General features: G+C 34.7%; 2 protein-coding genes across 2 annotated transcripts in view; one reads left to right on the forward strand and one right to left on the reverse strand.

Moving 5' to 3' along the window:
* Positions 1-11,456, reverse strand: part of LOC130471814 (protein HLB1-like) — a 60,662-nt gene extending 49,206 nt beyond the window's left edge. Inside the window, exon 1 of the mRNA XM_056842132.1 lies at positions 11,250-11,456. Within this exon, the coding sequence (XP_056698110.1) occupies positions 11,250-11,456 (207 nt within the window). The remainder of the gene's footprint in view (positions 1-11,249) is intronic.
* A 2,947-nt stretch (positions 11,457-14,403) lies between these two features.
* LOC110777593 (D-amino-acid transaminase, chloroplastic-like) lies at positions 14,404-23,817 on the forward strand. The gene is made up of 3 exons (XM_021982191.2): positions 14,404-14,800; positions 22,491-23,164; positions 23,549-23,817. Exons 1-3 carry the CDS (start codon positions 14,682-14,684, stop codon positions 23,644-23,646), a joined length of 891 nt encoding a protein of 296 aa, XP_021837883.1. The 5' UTR covers positions 14,404-14,681; the 3' UTR covers positions 23,647-23,817.
* The last annotated feature ends 512 nt before the right edge of the window (positions 23,818-24,329 follow it).

Raw genomic sequence — 24,329 nt, forward strand, 5'->3', positions numbered from 1 at the left:
TGGTACGTATCGGAAAATATTATTGGAAATGGAAATATTACCGGAATCGGTAATATTGCCGGAAACGGAAATATTGTCAGAATCGGAAATATTATCGGAATCGAAAAATAATTCCGGAAACGGAAATATTAAATATTTGTTCGAAACGGAAATTAATTCCGGAATCGGAAATATTAAATATTGTCCGTATCGGAAATGAATTCCGGAACCGGGAATTTAATCGGAAGCGCATCGTACGAATTAGCATCGGACGAGGCTTGCTAGACGAAGGCCCAGCACGAAGCCAGGCCCACGCCCAGCAAGCCGAGCGCCCAACACGAAGGCCACAAGCCTCGCCATGCCCAGCGCAAGGCCAGTCCCAGCAAGGCTGCTGGCGCGCGCGCTGAGCGTGCTCGTGGGCTGCGAGGCAGCGCTCATGCGTGTGGGCCGCAAGGCCTGCGCGGTGCGTGCTTCCCTCGTGGTCGTGCGACGCTCGTGTTCGTAACGAATCCTAATCCTATCGAAATTCGTGCATTGATTAAATCCTAATCCTAAAAGATTAAATTTATTATTTAGAGTTCTAATAGGATTCTAATTAATAAATCCATATCCTAGTAGGATTATAATTCCTTTCCCTAAACTCTATAAATAGGTGCCTAGGGTCACATATTTACATCGAGATTTGAAGTATTCAAAAGGTAAGATTTTCAAGCAAAAATCAGCCAAACACTTGCAACCCAAATAGCCGAAAATCCTAGTAACCTTAAGGGCGATTCTAGTTGGTCAAGCTTAAGGCGGATCCGGACGTGCTGTGGACTATCTACAGAGGGACGACACTTGGAGTCCTAAAGACTTGTTCTTGTTCGGTTCGGGCGCAGCTAGGGAGGGCACGCTACAAAGTGTATGCATCTAAATTATGCTAAATGATTATGTGTAAATAATATGTTTCCTGGCTTTATGATTTTTCCGCATGATTTATGTTTATTCATATGTATCATAACCTAACAGTGGTATCAGAGCCTCTTATTATTTTCATAATCTAAATTGCATGAACATGGTTAAATATTAGAAATTTCCAAGGGATTAAAAGGGGTGATTAATTTTCGTATTTGTTAATTAATTGCAAATTGCGTTTATTTAATTATATGTACGCAGTTTTTCGGCAGAATGTTCGTTACTCAACCAAATCGAGTTATTTTTGTGTCAATTCCGCATGTAAAAGGCATTCTAAAATTTTGACAAAAATAATAATTTTCGCCGAAACCCAGAATTCCCAAATTCGAAGCCTAACTATGACTTTTCGGAGGTTTTAGTTTTTCGAACGCAAAAGTTTGTAAATTTAAGATGTTAAATTGAATATTTGCGATTCTTGTTGATAAATCTTGAATCTTTGATTGACCTACTGTATATGTTTAACAAGTTTGAATGCCTAGCCTTGTTAATTATACAACCTAATTTGTAATTATGATTAATTTGTTGAAATTCGAATAATTTAGAATTAATTTGATTTTCATAATTAATTAATAATTTAATTAGGTACCAATGATTAAAAACCACCATAAAAATTGTTAATTTGTGTTAAATTTTAGATTTTTATGACCTAGATTTGAATCCATGTTAATCGGAAATTAATTTATTAATAAATTTTCGATTTTTCGCCATAAAATTATGAAATTAATATGATTTATTAATTTGTCATTAATTTTGGAAATAAAAGTTTTAATTTTTATGCAATTCGCTCATAAAACTTGCACGCACAAAGCAATGGACGCTACGTGTTACCCTTAGGGGGTGTTGTATAGTGCGGGCATGCGACGACGAGCAAGGGAGCTCGTCGCCCATGCGGTACGATGCAACGAGCAAGGGCCATGGCACAAAAGCACAAGGCAGCACGCTGCCCTGTGCGCATGTGGGCGAGTGGGCAAGGGCGAAGGGCAAGGCGCAGGCCAGTGGCAGACGCGTGTGGGCAGCAAGCGTGTTGCGCCACAGCGCGCGCTGCCACGCCCAGCAAACAAGCAGACGCAAGGCGACGAGCAAGCGGGCGCGCGCAGAGTGGCCTGCAGTGCTGCGTTGCGTGTGGCCTGCAGGCGCGACGAGCGAGCAAGCGCGCGCGCAGCGTGGCCTGCAGTGCTGCGTTGCGTGTGGTTGCTTGCGTGTTGCTGTACGAACAATCAAGGGGCGCTAAGCCTCGTGCACTCGATGGGGCTTGGGGCGCAAGCCCAAGTGCCTCGTCATGTCTCGATTGAGTGGTTTCAAATTTAATTTTGAATTTTCAGTTCGGAAATAATTTTAATTAATTTTAAAATTAATAATTTAAATTGTTTTCTCGGATTTTAATTTTGAATATTATAATTATTATAAATTTTATTATACTAATTATTTTACTAAAATTAAACCTTGAATTAATTTAAATTCGTTTAATTCAACTGAAATAAATTAAATTAATGGATTCGATTATAAATTTTATATGAGCTTTAAATTTTAATTAAATTTGTATGTTTCCGGTTAGACTAGAAATACATTTTTATGTTTAAAATTAGTAAAGCATATGAATTTATTAGTTTAAGTGGGAGCCTTTTAGTCATGAACTCTTGATTTGGTCTACAAATCCTTTAAGGTTAAACAACTTGATTAGAATTAATAAGGACTGAATAATTGGTAGATTATTGGTGCCCTTAATTAATTGCTGCAAATATTTATGTGATGCATACAATGTGTTTTAACTAACCAATTATGTGGGCCATTCATGATAATGAATGGATGATTGGTATATATATTGTATATGTACTGTTTTGCAGGTTATGAAGTGACTAGTATGGCCCAAATAGGATAGAAAATATGGTCTGCGTACCATTAATTTGAATGTAATTGGTCTAAAGCACCAAATTTGTTTTTCAATTCAAATATGGTCTGCGTACCATCAAATAGTTGTAATTAGTTTAATTATATCTTATCCTACTTGAAGAAAATGGCGCATCCCACGGTGAAATTCAAGACGGAGTTTCCAATCCATTTTCAAGACGGACTTTGAAGTTGAAGCTTCAAGATGAAGTCGGACCATACTATATCACATTTATCTTATGCATGCTTTAAGTTATTTATTGCTTTAAATATGTCTTAATTATGCATGAGATTGTGGCTTGATTATGTTGCATGGTTAAGGATTTTAGTTCACTTAAAATCTAACCAACATAGTAAGAGCCTTAAGTTCCAAACTTAAAAATTGAGTTAAAAGGTGCCATACCAAAATAAACACTTACTTGGATATCCTTTACATCAATCTAGTAATAGTTTTCGCTCAGTGAGGTGTTACTTATTGGTCCTAAAGGGGTAAGGTACACAAATAATTGTGAGTACATGTTAGTTTTGGTGAAACTCAACGATATAAGTAAGGAGTCCTTTTATGTCGTGGCAAAATCGATAGGTTTACCTAATAAGTTCTTAGACGTACCTATCAACCAAGAGTAGTTTCTAGACCATTAGCAAAAGGTTTTTGCTTACCTAAAATGTTTTAGAATTGAGTCAAAATACATAATGTGCTTAATTCTTCAATGGTTTTAGGGTCTTGGAATCATTTTATTCACACCTGCTGGAACAATAAAATCGAATAAAATGCTAATAACTTGTTTGAATTGCATGATTGCTTTAATTTTCAAGTTATTACTCATGATAAATGTTTAGACTTTGAATGCTTCAATGTATGTTTTAATTATTGTTTATAATTAAATATCTTGCACTGCAGTAAACCCTTTTAGAAAGGTAACAGTAAATTTCCTCGATTGGTAGTGAATCCAAGAACGATTCACGGAAATGAGAGAAAATGAGGAATTTAAAATGTACGTTTCTTTTAGCGACTTTTATGGTTGTTTTTCGAGTATCAAAATCGAATTGCGTACCAATTGGTGCTTGTGAATTCAAAATACAATGTAGTTTTGAGATCATAAAGCATTGAGTTTAAACGCTCAGCTTTACCAATGGTTAACAACCTAATATCTTTGTCCATTTATTTCTCGAATGAGTCTAGTCCCTATACATTCGAATAGATCGATGCTTAGAGAACTTTAGAAGCTTCTGGTAAGATCATCTAGTTGAAACAGAATATTCAACATAAATGGTAAGAACTTTGTTGTAGTGACATTGGACATGTCTAACAAAGTATAAAAGTCAACACTAAAGAATTCAATTCTTCTTAAGACTATGAGAAAGGGTACAAGAAATAGGAAAACAAGGAACAAATTAAAGGAATTTACGATTCCATTTCTACCTATAAGTTCATGTTTAAAGAAAAGTAACCTAGCAATCAAACTTCCTTGGTATCATATACCGCTTGAGGTTCTTACTTCGGTAATAACTCAAACAATGGAAGCTAGGCTACACTAATGGCCTACAAGTGGGAAATGAAGCATGACAATGCTACATTAGTTGTAGGGTCATCTAGTTTGTTTTAAGTCCTTTCAAAGGCTGGAACTTACTGGCTATTTTGTTCCACAATCAGCATACCTAAATTTCTGTTTTCAAACACAGAAAGACTCACATTCAAAAGAACAAAAGCAATGTTTGTTTGTTTATTTGAATGAAATGGTCATTTACGGATTGAGTCAATATGCTTGATTAAAACAAACAACTCTTTAACAGTAAAAACTTTACTAGGTTCAAATCAAACCCTTGATTTGAGTTCCACTAACCTTTGGCATTGTTACTTAGACCATATCGACAAGTTAACATTCAAAAGCTCTATTTTGATGGACTTTTGAAAGTTCATTGATTTCTAGATCAATTTAAGACAACTAGTCTTACTTGTTGAGAGTAACAAAAGATATGAACTATTGTTAGAACGCCTAGACAATAGAGTTCAAAGCTAAAGAAAGGTTTTATGACTTTATTATTTCACACAGATTTGAGGTTTATTTACTCAATGTGATATAAGTTTGTATCTGTTTGGCTAGTTCAAATATTTAGAAGTATAAATCCCACTTGGTAAGAAATCATAAAGATCTAGGATAGATCATGTTAATGATTGCTTGAAGACCAAAAATGATCATTAATGATTGTGTATTGTAATTTCACAATCTAGCTCCATGAGATATGTAATATCTAAGTGGAATGAACGAAGTTAATTAGTACTTGATTCGATCAATGATGAATCATAAAGACTTTTCCTATAATTTCTAGAACAAAATGCTCAACTACCACCAAACTAAACCAAATTCGTCAAAGCTATTGAAAAGTAATTTCGGAATATCTTTTCATAATATATCTACAGAGTTCCTAAACTCAGTGGGAGCTTAGTGTTTGTAATTCAACAAACTAAGGCCCAAGTATAGATATATGTTTCATTGTGATTTATTCAAATGAGACACAAGGGTATTGTTTCTACCACGAATTTTTGAGAACATAATGTTTGTTTGCTCGAAATGATGTCCTTTTGGAGATTCGTTTCCAAAATGACAAGTGGGAGAAAATAGACCTCGAAAGTCTTCGAGGCGAACAACAAACATAAACGGACATTCAGGAAGCTTTTCAAAGTTCTTTAGAAAATCCGAACATGTATTCTTTAAGGACTTTAGAAGTGGCTTTAAAGAATAGACATCTCTTAGAAGACTTTACAAGTGCTTCAAGGAGAATAGAATATTCAAAGGACTTTCAAGTGGCTATTGATATTCTATTGTTTGATGTTCTATACCCAAGTAGGCATAGAGTTCAAGTCACTGAAACTATGAGATTCTTCTATTAGATATGAAGAAACATGGAGTTCAGGTCACTAAAGCTATGCGATTCTTCTATTAGATAGTGAAGAAACCTACAACTTACAGTCAAACTATTATCATGTAGATTAATGAGTTTGTGACCTGTAAGAAAGCTATGACGAAACCTAGATTCCATAAAATGGTTAGAGGCCATATATAGACTCAATGTTTTAGACGGTTAAATGCCATAAAACATACTTAATGTTTTGATGACAAAATTGAAATTTTGTTGATTTGCAAGAATTGATTTAACACCTATTGATTGCAAATTGGTTTTAAGGATAAAAACCATCAAAAATTGAATTGTGTTAACACACAAAGCTAGATTAGTTTCTAAAAGTTACAAGCAAATTCATGACATGGATTGTGTTGAAACCTCATGCATAATCGTAATGCTCAAGTCTATAAATCAAGCAATGATTTCATATTGGTGCATATGGCAATTGGATGACAAAACGTATTCCTCAATCAAATGTTGGAATAAACTATGTACATGGTATGTCATAGGATTTGTGGATCAAAATAAATGCTTGAAAAGGAAAGCTAGCTTATGAAATCTAAGTACAGATTTAAGCAAGCAATTGGGAATCGGAACTGCATTTTAGTGAAGCTAATAAGTATTTTAGTTTCATAAAATGTACATGATTCTTATAGATATATAAGAAGTTTAGTGGGAGTACATAAAACTTAATTGGTCCTATGTGTATCACACACATATCTCTCTATTGTGAAATGACATTCAAATGCTAATGACTTAGATTTGAAATTATTCATCAATGATGGACCAAGGCGAAACTTAGTACATACCGCGTATTAAGATCTATTTACGAAGATCTTATGATATTGTTTTGGATTAAGTAATGGCATTTACTAAATCAAACACGAAAGACTCCATTGGAGATATTCGACCCATATGAATAAATCTAAGTAAAGGATGTCTGAACTATGTATAAGCATTTACTAAGTTAAACATCAAAGAGTCTAAATGAGATTCTTAACCTATATTGTATGTCAAAGAATTTAGCTGGAATTAGTATCTACTGAAACTATATGAGCTAAAAGCTACATGAATAGAATTCAATTGGGAATTATTCTGCAAAAGAATTTATCATGTATGATATAATATGAGGATCGCCAAAAACGTATCGTATGACTTTAGGCATGACGAACATATACCAATCTCTATTGATCTAAGTGTAGATCAACTAGATTGATATCAAGAATACTTATGGTACTTGAAGAAGTACATAAGATTAGTTCTTGATTCAAGGAAATAAAGATATGCTAAATATTGATGCTACACGCATAAACACTGGCAAAGGATCAAGAAAGATCCCTTTGGAGTTAACCATTGACAAGGACGAGCTAAAGAGCATCGTGTTTTGAAATGGCAACATGGATTAGAGACCATGAGTTGTTGCGTGGGAAATTAAATATTAAATTCTATGTTCTAAGGTACAGCTAGAAAGTCTTCCACATATATGTGAACTGCTTGGATAAGTAAATCCAAACAAAGCATCACTAGCAACCTAAACAGTTGAAGTAAAAGTACTTATTGCCTAAGAAGCAATAAAACAGAGTTATTTATATTAATGAGTTCTTCATTGAACTTGGGAAGATCACATGTCTGTTGACTTAATGGTTCTTCATTGCAAAATGCGTAGAACCACAAATGTAGCAAGAAAGACTAGATCACAAAATAAACATACTCAAAAGATCTTATCATCATATCTCGAAGAACATTCGATGAAAAGGATATTAAGATTGGCAAAGCATGATAACTAAACCTATGCCACAAGTGAGAAGCAACACTCACATTGTAGCACTGGAAATCAAGCATAGCTTTGAATTCCATGAACTGTTTTAAGGATGGGTTTGAGGCCCATGGTTGTGAAATATTGGGGTTGAACATTTATCATATATGAAATGTATTTTCATATTCCATTTAATCTTGGTTTAGTATTAAATGATGAGTCCCTTCAATTTGACGATATATTCAAGATAGACTGTCAGGACCAGTCCTATGACTAAGAAATGTCTATCAAGTGAACTTGAAAAAGTTGAAAATGGTCCCTGGTCGGAGTTTTCTATAAAATTGGATGCATAGAAAACGTTAGACGACTGGAATGCAAGATGACTAGTAGTTCTGTTTCTTGAACTATGTGGACATGAAAATGTCGTAATCATTTGCATAGATACTTACTTTGGGAAGACTAGTATCGGACAGACCTATGAAACTTTACTGTAAGAGATGAAAATTTGTCATAAGTAAATTTCATTAAAATTATTAGACACTAAATCCTCAATACCTGAGTGATTTAAGATTACTTGTTTGAGAACTGGTTACTTTGACGTGTTAGGTTATGATACATATGACAATTCATAAATCATGCGAAAAAACCATTTAGCCAGGAATACATATTATTTACACATAATCATATAGCATAGTTTAGATGCATACTCTTTGTTGCGTGCCTTCCCTAGCTGCGCCCGAACCGAACAAGAACAAGTCTTTAGGACTCCAAGTGTCGTCCCTCCGTAGATAGTCCACAGCACGTCCGGATCCGCCTTAAGATTAACCAACTAGAATCGCCTTTAAGGTACTAAAGATTTTCGGCACTTATGGTCAAGAAATGTGTCTGAATTTTCTCTCAAAAACTCACTTTGAATACTTGAATCATCTATGAAAATATGTGACCCTAGGCACTTATTTATAGAGTTATGGAAAGGGTTTTGGAATCCTATTAGGATACTAATTTATTTAATTATAACCCTACTAGGACTCTAATTAAATAATCATTATCTAATAGTTTTAGGATTTAATCACACTTTGAATTCTGATTGCTTCAGGATTCCCGCACATGCATTGCACGAGCACCGTACACCCGCGCAAGCCTTGCGGCCCACGCTAGGCGCACAGCGCTCGGCCCACGCTATGCTCCGCGCGTGCGCCCAAGGCCTTGGCTGGGCCTGGCCTTGCGCTGGACCTGGTCGAGGCCTGGCGTGCGCTGGTGCGCGTTGGCTCGCTGGGCGACGGCCTGGCTTCGTGCTGGGCCTTCCTCTAGCGGGCCTCGTCCGATGCTAATTCGTACGATACGCTTCCGATTAAATTCCCGATTCCGGAATTCATTTCCGATACGAACAATATTTAATATTTTCGATTCCGGAATTAATTTCCGTTTCGAACAAATATTTAATATTTCCGTTTCCGGAATTATTTTCCGATTTCGATAATATTTCCGATTCTGACAATATTTCCGTTTCCGGCAATATTTCCGATTCTGGCAATATTTCCATTTCCGATAATATTTTCCGATACGTATCATGTTTCCGTTTCCGGCAACATCTACGACTTGGATAATATTTATATTTCCGACACGATCCACATTTCCGTTTCCGGCAATATCATCGTTTCCGGAGTATTCATTTCTTGCCTGTGACGATCTCAGCTCCCACTGAAACCAAGATCCGTCGATTCCGAATATCCATAGATGGAGTATTTAATGCCATTAAATACTTGATCCGTTTACGTACTATTTGTGTGACCCTACGGGTTCAGTCAAGAGTAAGCTGTGGATTAATATCATTAATTCCACTTGAACTTAAGCGGCCTCTAGCTAGGCATTCAGCTCACTTGATCTCACTGAATTATTAACTTGTTAATTAATACTGAACCGCATTTATTAGACTTAACATTGAATGCATACTTGGACCAAGGGCATTATTTCCTTCATGACGTTGACCAACCGTCGCACCGTAAAAGGAGGCTATAAAGACAACGCTCAGGTAATCACCTATCAAACGAAGTCTAATCTCAAGATCGCAAGATTGGGATTGTTCTCCCATAAATCGGGATGAGATGCTTAAAAGTTGTACAAGGCCACTCGGAGAGCTAGAAACTGTAAAATGCATGGCCGTGCTCGGATGAATCATAGGCTATGATTATCTGTTTATTTGATCAATTGAACTCTAAAACCGAGAAACACCTCTGGACATAATAAGGATGACAACTCTTACCTTATGTTCAAGAGCAAGCATCGAGCGACAAAGGAATTAGGAAATGCACACTTGTCCCTAAGGACAAGTGGGAGACTGAAGGAAATAATGCCTTTGGTCCAAGTATGCATTTAATGTTAAAGTCTAATAAATGCGGTTCAGTATTAATTGACAAGTTAATAATTCAGTGAGATCAAGTGAGCTGAATGCCTAGCTAGAGGCCGCTTCAGTTCAAGTGGAATTAATTATATTAATCCATAGCTTACTCTTGACTGAACCCGTAGGGTCACACAAATAGTACGTAAACGATCAAGAATTTAATGGAATTAAATACTCCATCTATGGGTATTCGGAATCGACGGATCTTGGTTTCAGTGGGAGCTGAGATCGTCACAAGCAAGAAATGAATACTCCGGAAACTATGATATTGCCGGAAACGGAAATATGGATCGTATCGGAAATATAAATATTATCCAAGTCGTAGATGTTGCCGGAAACGGAAACATGGTACGTATCGGAAGATATTATTGGAAATGGAAATATTACCGGAATCGGAAATATTGCCGGAAACGGAAATATTGTCAGAATCGGAAATATTATCGGAATCGAAAAATAATTCCGGAAACGGAAATATTAAATTTTTGTTCGAAACGGAAATTAATTCCGGAATCGGAAATATTAAATATTGTTCGTATCGGAAATGAATTCCGGAACCGGGAATTTAATCGGAAGCGCATCGTACGAATTAGCATCGGACGAGGCTTGCTAGACGAAGGCCCAGCACGAAGCCAGGCCCACGCCCAGCAAGCCGAGCGCCCAACACGAAGGCCACAAGCCTCGCCAGGCCCAGCGCAAGACCAGGCCCAGCAAGGCTGCTGGCGCGCGCGCTGAGCGTGCTCGTGGGCTGCGAGGCAGCGCTCATGCGTGTGGGCCGCAAGGCCTGCGCGGTGCGTGCTTCCCTCGTGGTCGTGCGACGCTCGTGTTCGTAACGAATCCTAATCCTATCGGAATTCGTGCATTGATTAAATCCTAACCCTAAAAGATTAAATTTATTATTTAGAGTTCTAATAGGAGTCTAATTAATAAATCCATATCCTAGTAGGATTATAATTCCTTTCCATAAACTCTATAAATAGGTGCCTAGGGTCAAATATTTACATCGAGATTTGAAGTATTCAAAAGGTAAGATTTTCAAGCAAAAATTAGCCAAACACTTGCAACCCAAATAGCCGAAAATCCTAGTAACCTTAAGGGAGATTCTAGTTGGTCAAGCTTAAGGCGGATCCGGACGAGTTGTGGACTATCTACGGAGGGACGACACTTGGAGTCCTAAAGACTTGTTCTTGTTCGGTTCGGGCGCAGCTAGGGAGGGCACGCTACAAAGTGTATGCATCTAAATTATGCTAAATGATTATGTGTAAATAATATGTTTCCTGGCTTTATGGTTTTTCCGCATGATTTATGTTTATTCATAGGTATCATAACCTAACATCGCCTAGTTCTCCTTTCCTCTCTGCGGTCGTTTGCCAATCCTTGCTCCTTCTCGTTGAAGAGGAAGTTTTGCATGATGGTCATAGCCGCGTTGAGCTCTTCCCGGGATGGAATTGGGTGTCTGGCGATCGTGGCGGTCGTAGCTCTGCTTGGCTGTGACCTTGCCACCGACCGCGGTTGCGCTTCCGCCTCAGATTCTGAATCTGTGCGGACTATCATGTCATTATCATTGTTGTTATCCATTTTCGGAGCGAAGATGGTTAGTTTTTTCAAGGCTTTGAAGAGTTGTTCCTCACAGACGGCGCCAAATTGTTCCGGTGTTGAAACAATGGGCTTCGTATGAAGGCCCTTCTTGTATGTGTTGAAGATCTTGCTTGCTTGAATGAGTCGTGTCCGAATTCACCTGCGCAATGACAAAGTCACTAGCCTCGGGGGTGTTTTCGAGGAAAGCCCCTCCGATGCCTAAGTAAGAACAATGCTCAGATTTCTACAGAGAAGTTCTCTAGAGAGTAGTCTTAAGGCAGTAAATTGGACGTACCTTGAGGTGTGATCCTTGGCGGCCTATTTATAGTGTTTGTGTAATAAATGCCCATAGGTCATTTATTGCTATTGGGCCTTGGGCCTTTGTGGTGGCTGACCAACCATGTTGAATAGAGGTGGGTTTGGTGTTGTTGTGTTGAGCCATTGGGCTTTGGACTTAGTGGCCCAATTGGTATCCAATTGGGAGCCCAAACAACTAGCCCAAACAATAAGTATTCAACAATCCCCAATTTCAAGTCATATGAACCCTAATCTATTTATTTTGCGATTTCGGGGTTATGAATTGAATAATTAATTTAGGGAAAATTTCCCAACTACTACCTAAGTTGTTCGATAGTTTGTAAATTACTAACTAATTTGTTAAAAGTTGTCAATTACCACCTAACTTTCTAACAATTGATGTCCATTGCTACCTCATAATTATGTCTTTAATTTTTACTCCGTGGTAATTTTGTTAATTTTGAACAAATATACTTAATTCCTCTAGATTTTTTAGTAGTACCACAAAATTACGAGGGAGTACTTGTTAATTTGCTACTATTTGTTCAATATTAAATATACTCATTCAGCCTTTTTATTTACCTTATGCGCTGTTTTAGGCCGTCCTGAAAAGATTATCCCTTTATATCCCATTATTATAAATCACATGAAACTACAACTTTATTATCACATAAAATTAAATTTAATCCGCCACCTTTCGCCTTTCTCAATTCTACGCAACAAAATCTTAATAAAACACTATGGTTACATTCAACAAACAATTATAGATGAGGGAGTAAATATTAGGCCATATTCTTGTTTAGAGCAAACTTATGTTTCATAGAGGCGGTATTAACCTTTTTTTTGTTTTTGTTGTTGTTGAACAAGTTGAGCAGGCGAGGTGGCAACTGAATGTAGATGAGTACAACATTGAATCCACCGATTGCATGTGCTTAGATTTCTTGTCGTCACTATGAATTCACTACTGATACCTTATTATGATCACTATTATTGCTTTTTATTCGTCTATTTCATCGATCTCTCCGTTTGCTGGAAAATTTGTAAGCCCCTTTCCTTCCTATGCTTTTTTCAAGCTACCATTATTTTCGTTTCTTAGGGCTTGTTCAATATCAATGTTAGTTTTAAGTTTTTGGATTTAAAGGTTTTGTAAGTCAACTATATCTATGGTAATGATGTTAATTTTGAAAACTAAAAATAAAAAACCAAAAACTGCTAGCTTTTTCTAATTTTCATATTTGGTTTTTAATTTTGTAAAAAATAGAAAATTGGAAATTAAAACCATACCGAACAGCCCAAATTGTTTGTAATTCAGCTTTTTTTAAGTCATACTACCTCCGTTTCAGAAAGTTCTTTACACTTTGGAAAATGTGTCCAAAGTATAAAAACTTTGACCGTAAATTCTCACCATTATATACATTAAAACGTTACATGTAAGATCTTGTTAGATTGGTCTCGGGATGTATTTTCAGAATATCAAATTTTTATAATTTTTTCACATACGAAATTTGATATATTAGTAATTAAATATTGCATTGGAATCCGTGCAAATAGTAACTGTAAAGATCTTTTTGAAACGGAGGTAGTAACACATTACTCTGTATTATTTTAATATATATATTGGTTTTGTTAAATTCGTCTAAGATTTGTTAGATTTGCTCAAAAAATGTTTTCAAACGTTCTTTATAACTTTTACTTAAAGATAATTAGAGGTATTAGTATGTGATGGGAAGTTACAAACATGAAACATGGCAAGTGAATGTACGTGGTACAACTAAAAAAGGCTAGAGGAAGTATATTTTGTTCAATGTTTTTTTTGTATGATATGATCAATATGCTAATTAAATGTGGATTATACTGATGGTTGTTAATGTTTGTGTAATTATGTTAATTTGTTGTTGTGAATTAGGTGTAATGGCTGAAATAAACGTTGCTGATGTCGTTGAAGAATTTAAAGTTGAAGTCTTTTCATCCACAACTGAGGTGTCCTCCCAAAATTTTAAATTAACATTTTGAAGAATGTTTTTTTTTTTTTGTTGTGAAAGAGCCACTGAGGCAATATAAATTACAAATGGGGGTGGGGGATTTGAAACTGAGACCTATTGCACACAGGCTCTCAGTCTCAACCACTACACTAAGATATCATTGGTACATTTTGAAGAATGTTTTTATGGCGTACTTGTTTTTTTTTTTGCATCAATTGAAAAGACGTGATTAAACGATTAATTTAATGTGGGTTGAGATTATTTTTATTTTTATTTAAACAATACAAATAACGTTTATTGTAATATTTTTACTTTTATAAAAAATAGGACATTAAAAAAGTGATAGATCCCAATGAAAAAATGTGAGGATTTAATACCCGATAAATTTAATTGATTAAAATAATTATTGACACAATGTTTTGAAAATATATTAGGGATATTTAGGTTATAATATAAGATAAAATATCATAAATATAAAGATTAAAATGAATACACTCAAAGCGAAATACATAAAGAATAAAAAGGATAGTAGAGAGTATTTGTTAGATTATACCTTAATGTTTGGACGTTTTGTGAATTACTGCCTTATAAAAACGTCCAAATATTTTTTGGGAAATTTTGTTTTGGATGAGATTATCTCACATCAATAACATTTTGTGATCTTAAAACATAAAAGGCCACTAAATCGATAACCCCGATCACATATATTATTACTTGTTGTGAGACTATCTTATACAAGACTCCGCCTATTAGAGGTTACAACACAATAAATCAAAATATTGCCTGTTTGTTTGTTTTGGTAACCTCTTTTTTTGGGTGGGTTGGTTACTTAAATATAAGCTTCCTTTCCTTCCTCCTTTTTTTTTTTTTTTTTTTTTTATCTAATTAGGTGGTTGAAAAGCTAAAAGAGAGGTGCAATAAAGCAAAGGATAAGCCCTATCTTGCAATGTATTCCAGCATCTTTGGTGGTATTGTTCTTGATCCTATGATGATGATGATACCTATAGATGATCATATGGTGCATCGAGGTCATGGTGTATTTGATACTGCCATTATATTCAATGGGTAAGCCACTTGACTTTCCCTAGATTTTCTAAATTTTCTCTTACAAGTGTTACAATTAGAGGAGTACGTTTTTTTTATCATTACATGAATTTCTTTTGGTATGTTGCAAGCTACTACGTATCTGTTAACATTTTCTAGCAATTCTCTGTAATTTGTACGTAGTATCAAGTTTTTATTCAACAGATGAAGTATATGACCCGGAAAGGGCGTTCACGACATCTAGTCCCGAGCCCTCCTGTGACAAAATAACTAGCTTTTGAGTAATCTCCTCAAAAAAACTACTCTCTCCGTCTCTTTTTGTTTTTTACGTTTGGTATTTTGCACGTGTTTTAACGACTAATTAATGTGCATTGAGATTCTTCTTAATTTTTATGTAAACGAGAAAATTTACGTTTATTTATAATGTTTTCACTCTTATCAAAATTCTGATATTGGGAAAATGAGAAAAAGTTAATGTCATAATGGAAAAGCGTGAAAGATTAAATGATCCATGGATTTAATTGGTTAAATTATAATTGGACACAAATTTTGATAGAATATTAAATCATTTATGTGATAATATAAAAAGAAATGTAAAGAACATTTTGAAACACCCAAAAAGGAAACGTAAAAAACAAAAAGAGACAGAGGGAGTAGTTATATGTTTTGAATTATATTTTAACTAGTCTTATATGCACGCGATGCGTACGAATATAAAAAATAGTTTTATATTATTAAATTTAGACCTGAAATAACATGTAAAAAATAAAAAATAAATGCGATGCGTGCGAATATAAGAAACATATAAGTTGGATAGAGCCGAAGGCATATAAACAGATTGATTAAAATGGTAAGAATTTATCTAAAGGGCTAGATTGATTAAAATGCTCTTTTGGACTGATAGAGTTATGAGAAAGCTTGAGTATATTGCATTGTATGAATTACATTATATAGCTATAATAGTAACAACTAACCTAGCTTAATCCTAGGAATTAGAGATATTCTTTGACTAACAATTAGGGATTTACATTGACAAATAACCTAAATGCAAGGAGTAATATTAGGGATTATAATAACTATAATATTGACTAAGATATACTACGTATATCTTCTACACGCCCCCGCAAGACGGACGGCCGGGACGAGAGACCAGTCTTGAACAGATCGAAGTAGAGGAGGTAGCGAACACCGAAGATGTGGGTTGCACGGTTTCACCATAGGAGAAGTTGTCGGAGCTCCAACGTGAGGTTGAGCGACCAAAAACATGAAGAGTAGAGCGTGCTCCAGGATGTTGGGGTTTTGGCTTGTTGGGTGAGAACAAAGAAAGCCACCAAATTTGCTACATGAGAAAGAGATGTGCGAAAGAAAATCATCAACTGCTCTTTTCTTTTTTTTTTTTTCTTTTTTTTTTGAGAGAAAGATAATTTTAAAAATAAAGAGGGGAATGAAGGGAGTGTTGATGCATATTTAAATTTTTCATAGAAAGTTCCATTACCAATTACCATCAATGAAGGAGAGGGTAAAAGGGTATGGTACGAGTTTATGTTTCTCCATATTCCATAAGAATGAGGAGGGGTAGGGTTTCATACTTTCATTGCCACAAAGGAGGTATTCCCTAGGGGTTGGATGAAGGAGATTTACGTTCGGCAATGCTCTTGGTAGTCTAACTACGGGGTGATGCCGAAAAGTTAAGATGGAGTTTTGAAGCTTTCTCTATTGAAGAGAGGGAAGAGAGGAGGGAGGTTGCATATAGAGGGTTTCCATTTTCATGTCATTAGGAAGGAGAATAGGGTAGAAATGATGTTTGATAGACATGGAGAGGGAACTATTATGGTCACCATCATTAATTTGTCGGTGTCGACAATGGTGATTGATGGTGTCGCCATGAAAAGATGAGAGTCTTGAGAAATGAGGTGGATAGCGGAAGCAAAAAAAAATAAAATGGATCTATAGCTCATGATACCATGATAGAGTTATGAGAAAGCTTGAGTATATTGCATTGTATGAATTACATTATATAGCTATAATAGTAACAACTAACCTAGCTTAATCCTAGGAATTAGAGATATTCTTTGACTAACAATTAGGGATTTACATTGACAAATAACCTAAATGCAAGGAGTAATATTAGGGATTACAATAACTATAATATTGACTAAGATATACTACGTATATCTTCTACATGGACTTTTCTTATTGAATAGATTGACATCAGGGGACGGACCTAGTAATTATAAAATTGGCGTCTCAAATTTAATACAACTTTATTGGACAAACAATTTAAAAGTCACCTACTAATTTCAATAAACAAAATGAAATTTTGTGAAACACTACTTTAATATTTGGACGTTTTGTGAATTACTACCTTATAAAAACTTTTTTATATTTTCGTACCTTATAATTTTGATATGTTTTAGTAACACTACCTTGTAACAGAAGACGTTAAATTTCTCCGTTTGTGGTCCCTACCCCAATGACTTTATTCCATTTCTCTTTCCTCTTTCTCTATCTGTGTTCTCCCCTTCTCTTTCTCAATCTCAATCTCAATTTTCTATTTCTCTTTCATTCCCCAATTCAACAAACCCAACATGTTACGAGTGCCAAAATGTCGTTGAATAACTATAAGAACATCTTTAAAAAGAAGCCGGCAATGTTAGGAAGTGGTTATGGTGGACGCGGTGGTGGTGGGAGTAAGGTGTTTGATAAAATGTCTAGCTCAAAAGATGTTGCGTTGTGGAATGCAATGTCTGCTGGGTATGCTGGTGTTGGTGATATGTCTAGTGGGCGGGCGTTGTTTGAGAGTATGACTGAGAGGAATTCGTTCATAAGATGTAATAAATTAAAACTAATGAAAAAAAAATTACAATTAATAAGGTTACAATATCACCAAATTACCACAAAAAAAAAACCACCCATGTACTAAATGATTACATATTTATAGAAGGTTACTCCGAAACAGCAAAAGAGCCCCATCCTCTTAATGACTTAATCCCTTATAATGTCAAATTGTCAATTGTAGTGGATACTAATTCAATACTGCATAGTAATTTATTAGCTTGTTTCATACAAAGTATATATTAACTATTAAAGTTAATTATTTTCAAGTTAAAAGAATTTTATCAGCACTTCTCCACTGAAATCACCAGGCATTCGGGCAACAAAATTATCACCACTCAATTAACTAATCAAACAATCAATCAAATTGAACCACTCAATAATCCAAACACTACAAATTAAGTATATTCTATATTTCTATGATTGAAATTACAAATTACAATCACCCAAAATTTAATTTACAAAATAAAAAATAATTGAAGTTACAATCACCCAAAATATAATTTACAAATAAAAAAAATTGATTAATTGAACAATATAAATTGATTAATTGAAAATTTAAGAGTTAAGAGACTAGGAGGACAATACCATAGTCGACGGATACCGGAGGCTGAGGCGGGCCAGGCGGCGACCGATGGCAATGTGGCAGAGCCGTGACGGGCACTCAGATCAGTGTCGAACAGCATTGTGAGTTGCGCCACTACGGTAGGCGATTAAGATTGTAGGATATTAGAGAAAGAGATAAGAAGAGACGTTGGAATTGTGAGATGAGAGAGAAAGTTAGAATATTGGTGATTTTTTTTTTTCTAAAATAAAATAATTCTTGCGTTCATTTTTACTCGCAACTTTTGTCACTTTTACGCATTTCAAAACTTTGATCCTCAAATATCTTTAAATATCTTTAAGCAAAAATTATAAAAGTTAATATTTTGAAAATATTCATTAAGACGAATCTAACAAGATCGCACATGACTATGTTTTACCTTACGTATAAATCACTAACAACGGTCAAAGTATAATATGTGAATAGTGTAGATATAACAAACATTGCGAGTATTAAAAATCGGAGGTAGTAATAAACAATTATTTATTGTCTTGTTAGAAGTACACCTTCACGTGATTTTGGGGGAGTTGAATTGTTTTACTACTTATTCTCCTTTCCATGTCTTTGTCATTTTGTTGCTATATGTTTTTATCATGGGAGACCATAATTGTACTTTTTTTTTATTATTAAAATTGCATATATACTTTCTGAATCTTTTTAAAAATTAATGGGGGTCCCTAGGGACCCCACGGGGTATTAATAGGTCTGCTTCTGGTTGTCATTATATTATCTACTGGGTTAGGTCATGTGCAACGCACGGATGGGAATAAATATTTTTTCTGTTATGAATAATTTATTTAAACGAAGTTTTTAATAAAATAAAATCAATTTTTTATCAAAGGTTGTTGGGAAAATCAGAGAAATTTATTATTTATTTGGATTGTAAAGTGATTAGTGCGATTTTCGGAGTTTAGCGTTTCGAAAAAAATACTTAAGTTGGGAAAATATAAGAAAAAAACTTATCAGACAATTATTAGATATCTTTTTCTTTTGGTATTGAATAATATCTGTAACCGTAACCATACCCGTACCCTCGATAAATCCAAATTTTTGGATATAGTATTGATTTGATAACCATATCAGTTATAATACCCTATTTTCTAGATTGGGTATATAACAGGCTTTTAGGCTTATAAGTAATTTTGTTGGACCCATTTTAAAATACTTGTTTTACGTAAAATAAAAAATAAATAATTTTTTTTGTTTGGGTATGGTCGTATAATAACACATTTCAGTGCAATTTGTTTATTAATTTATTAACTATTGTAGGTTAAGAGTATAATGCATTTTTTGAAAATTTTATATGAAAATCAAAAAAGTATTTTGCTATTTTTCTTTTACGGAGTTTATGTAATAACTTACTACGTATATTATAGAAACAATAATATCAAAAAAACTGTGATTTTATTTCCATTCTTAACATATATGTTCTTCTAATCAATAATAATATATATATTTTTATTTTTGCCGTAATACATGAAATCATAATTTATTTTTTCATATATGATTCTATTATACTTCCTCTGTTCTTTTTTGAATGACACAATTATTTAGGCACGTTTGCCTATGCACAATTTCAAACATTAATATCTTCAAATATGGATAGTAAAAATTATAAAAATTTGATATTTAAAAAATATTTATTAAGACGAATTTAATAAGACCCCAAATAAAAATGTTTTTTCTTAAGTATAAATCACAAAAGTAAGTCAAAGGAGCTTGTGTGAATAGTGTGCAAAACTCAATTGTGTCATGTAAATAAGAAAGGGGGAAGTATTAAATAGAAGGAAAGAATAAGAAAAAAAAATCAGGAAATCGGATATTTTAAAAGATTCTTAAATTAAAAAGGTGGTGAATACGAAACTTTTCATAAAATTAAGGTGGTAAATATGAAATAACATTTTATAAGGTGGTAAATACAAAAACATGAAACTTAAAAGGTGGTAAATATGAAAAATTCCTTAAAAAAAGTATATTAAGGACTCACCAGGACGTGACACGTGTCATTACCGGTGTGTGTTTTAGTATAGATACTCCCTCCGTATTTATTTAAGGGATACACTTGCTTTTTCCGGCCGTATTTATTTAAGAGATACACTTGCCATTTTTAGTAACCTGTCAACCCCACCATCTAATTAAATAATCTATCTAATATATCTTATGTCCTACCATCCTATTAAACAAATAATTTTAGAACTACATCCCTCTCCAACCCCCTAAAATGTCATGGTCCCCACTTGTTTTACCTATTAAAATATCAATCCAACCCCACTTGTTATATTACTTTATTTTCATTCAATTCTTTTTCTTGATACCCGTGCCCGGCCAAGGGTATCTCTTAAATAAATACGGAGGGAGTAGATAGATTTTACGGATTTTTCATGAAATACCCCCGAATTATGGCGTAATTCACCAAATGCCCCTCGACTTTCAGAAATTCACCAAATGCCCCTCACAAATGACTTAATACCCAAAATACCCTTACTAATGACTCGCCGTTAGTCCTCCGTTAGCCTAATTTTTAAATTCACCAAATACCCCTATTTTATTACTTATTTCATATAATACCCCTATTCTGAAACTTAATTCACCAAATACACATAACTTAAAATTACCCATTTTGATGCTCAGCGGCTAGTTTTTATGTTTGAAAATTAGCCGTTGCTTATTGTTTGCTTATAAAAACCCCTTTTCTGACTATTTATTGTAGTTTTTCTATTGTTTTGTTAATTTCATATCATTTTTGTCATGAGTTTTCTTTCAAAATCATCATCCACACCCATGAATCCACATATGTAAGAGTCCCAAACAATTTCTAATATTATGGGAGGAAATTTCCATCTGAGGCTCCGATACAACACTCAGTAAGTTTCAATTATGATCCAATAAGTTCAGGCCTCATCCAGTAAAGACAATGCACTTTAGCTGAGCAAAAGGCCAAAAAACCCCATTTTCAAAGGGATCTTATGTAAGTGAAGCTGAAGTAATTCAATCTAAAGCTAACACCTTAATTTTCTTATTGTCCGAATGGTAAAGAAACTAAGAAATCAAGTTCAATAACACATACATTTTTATCACAACCTCGATTTCAACTTGGATTCATGATGTGAAAATCTTGAGTTTGGAGGCAAATCTTTGTGCCAAGATTCATGTTTTTTCACTGGTTCATGAGCTTTGGAACATACCTTAGTTTCATTTTTTTTCTTGTTCCCTCAAATCCAAAAATAGACATTTGTCCATAAATCTGACCATGTCAATAGGACCTAGCTCAAAAGAAAAGTGGGAAAACCTTTATGCCTCGACTGTAAGGTCGAGAGAAAGTTAGGAGATTGAAGAAAGATGTTTGGAGGCAGTAGAGACAAGAGACAAAAGGGAGTTAACGTTAAATATGTGGCATGGAAGCAATAGAAGCCGAGGTAGCTGGAACATATGCGTTAGAATAAAATTAATAAGAGCTTTATTTTTAATCTGTTTGCATATGTTAAAGATATTTCCCATATTGAAAAAGGAATACCTTCCGATTGCGTGGTAAATATAATTAATTGGTCACATAAAGAATAAGGTACAAAAGAAGTAGCTATTTTCTTGAAGAGTTGCGACGTTTTGAGGTGTTTTTAGGAGTGTTTTCTGTTTTAATGTTGTACCGGAGCTTCAGATTGAGTGTTGTATCAGATATTCGGATGTCAAATTTTCTCCCATGATAACAAAATTTATTTGGGACTCTTACATATGTGGACTCATTGGGTGTGGATGATGATTTTGAAAGAAAACTCATGACAAAAATGATATAAAATTAACAAAATAATAGGAAAACTACAATAAACCGTCAGAAAAAGAGTATTTATAAGCAAACAATAAGCAACGGCTAATTTTCAAACACAAAAACTAGCCGTTGAGCATCAAAATGAGTAATTTTAAGTTATTGGTATTTGGTGAATTAAGTTTCTGAATAAGGGTATTTGGTGAAATAAGTATTAAAATAGGGGTATTTGGTGAATTTGAAAATTAGGTTAACGGAGGACTAACGGCGCATCATTAGTAAGGGTATTTTGGGTATTAAGTCATTTGTGAGGGGCATTTGGTGAATTTCTGAAAGTCGAGGGGCATTTGGTGAATTACGCCAAAATTCGGGGGTATTTCATGAAAAATCCGTAGATTTTATAAGTGTGAAAGACATCTTATTAATTCAAGAGAGACACCAAAAGTGAATTTAGTAAAATAACATCATCTCTTCAGTTATATAATAGAACGTTTTTACGTTGTTAATTACAGGTTCCTTTATGAACTGGACGCCCATTTAGAGCGGTTTCAAAGGTCAGCGTCACTAGCAAAAATATCACCTCCGTTTTCTGGATCAGCATTTCGGAGCATTCTCATCCAACTGACAGAAAAATCAAAGTGCAAGAATGGAACACTTCGTTACTGGCTTAGTGCAGGTTCAGGGAATTTCTCACTTTCACCTTCAGATTGTCCTACACCAGCTTTATATGCCATAGTTATCAAACATGACATGTCACAATGGAAAGAAGGCGTCAAAGTCATAACGTCCTCTATCCCCATGAAAACACCACTGTTTGCCACAATGAAGAATGTTAACTACCTTCCCAACGTCCTTGCACAGATGGAAGCCGAAGAGAAGGGAGCATTTGCCTCCATATGGGTTGATGATGAGGGTTATATTGCAGAAGGTCCAAATATGAATGTTGCTTTTGTAAACCAAGACACAGAGTTGGTTATCCCAAAATTTGACAAGATCCTCGCTGGATGTACTGAGAACAGGCTTCTAGAACTTGCACCCAAGTTGGTTGAGCAGGGTCGTCTCAAGGCTGTCAAAACAGCTCATATTTCAGTTGAGGAAGCAAAAGCTGCTGCTGAAATGATGTTTGTGGGAAGCTCACTTCCTGTTGCACCCATAATCATGTGGGATGATAAGCCCATAGGAAACGGTAATTAAGTTGCATTTTCTGAAGATATGTAATTTTGTAACAATATCCTGACTATCACAAATCATTTTTTGTTGTTTTTCCATTTATCAACAGGTTCGTTTTTTCACATATCAACTAAAAGACAAATAGCTAAAAGACAAAAAAGGAAGTACCATTCATGTAAAAAAAGTACCATGCATTCTGTAAAAAAAAGTAACATTCCGTAAAAAAAGTACCATTTGTATTTAGAAAAGTACCATTTAATTATTTTTTTGTCCCTTTTCCTATTTTGTCTTTTGTTCTGATATGTATTTCCCCATACATATCTGATATGTATTTGTACTTCCTCTTTATCAACTGGTGTTCTGACCCTATATTCTTACGTACCACTTCTCTTGACTGCAGGAAAGGTAGGGAAACTGACTCTTGCACTCTCCGATCTTCTCTGGAATGACATGGCTGCAGGACCTGAAACACATAGGATCCGGGTTACATACGAATAACAACTTTAGCATCTATCGTACTTTCATTACCATTTAGCCTGCTCTTATGGTTGCTTCAATAAAGGTTACAAGGTTCTTATTCCTACTTATCACAAGGCTTAATGCATCAATGTTATCCAATAAGCATTATCAATATATACTTCTTGGCTTGGCTTTTGTACAATGCCTACACATTGGATCCATGGCCATACTTCTAGACAGTGACTCAAATCAAACTTGAATCTATCGACTCTCAAAAATTTGGACCATAACCCTAAAATAGAGTCAAGTTCAAAACAAGTCTAAGTAAAGACTAGTGTAAGGTAGAGTTAGTTAAATGAAACGAAGTAATAATCGATTTTCCTTACTCATTTAGACTAGTCTTAATTAGTAGTACGTAACAATAAAACTTGGACATAGGATAACAATTAACCGGGTAGGTGTTTTTTTTTTGTTTTGATAAGCAAGTATTGTATATATTATGCACAACAATTACAGATCAAGCATCAAGTGGAACAAGACGCCACTGAAGCAGCGAAAACAAGCACAAAACCAACAAAACTACCCTTCTAAAAGGGTGAGAAACCAGCTATGACCCCTTAAGCTAATAGCTCTAGGCAAAACTGACTGAATCCTAGTACTAGTAGTTTGCTTTACAATGCTGCACACTCTATCAATGCAGCTAATTTGACTGTTCCACAATG

Source organism: Spinacia oleracea, chromosome 4, assembly GCF_020520425.1.
Source record: "Spinacia oleracea cultivar Varoflay chromosome 4, BTI_SOV_V1, whole genome shotgun sequence".
Taxonomy (NCBI): Eukaryota; Viridiplantae; Streptophyta; class Magnoliopsida; order Caryophyllales; family Amaranthaceae; genus Spinacia; species Spinacia oleracea.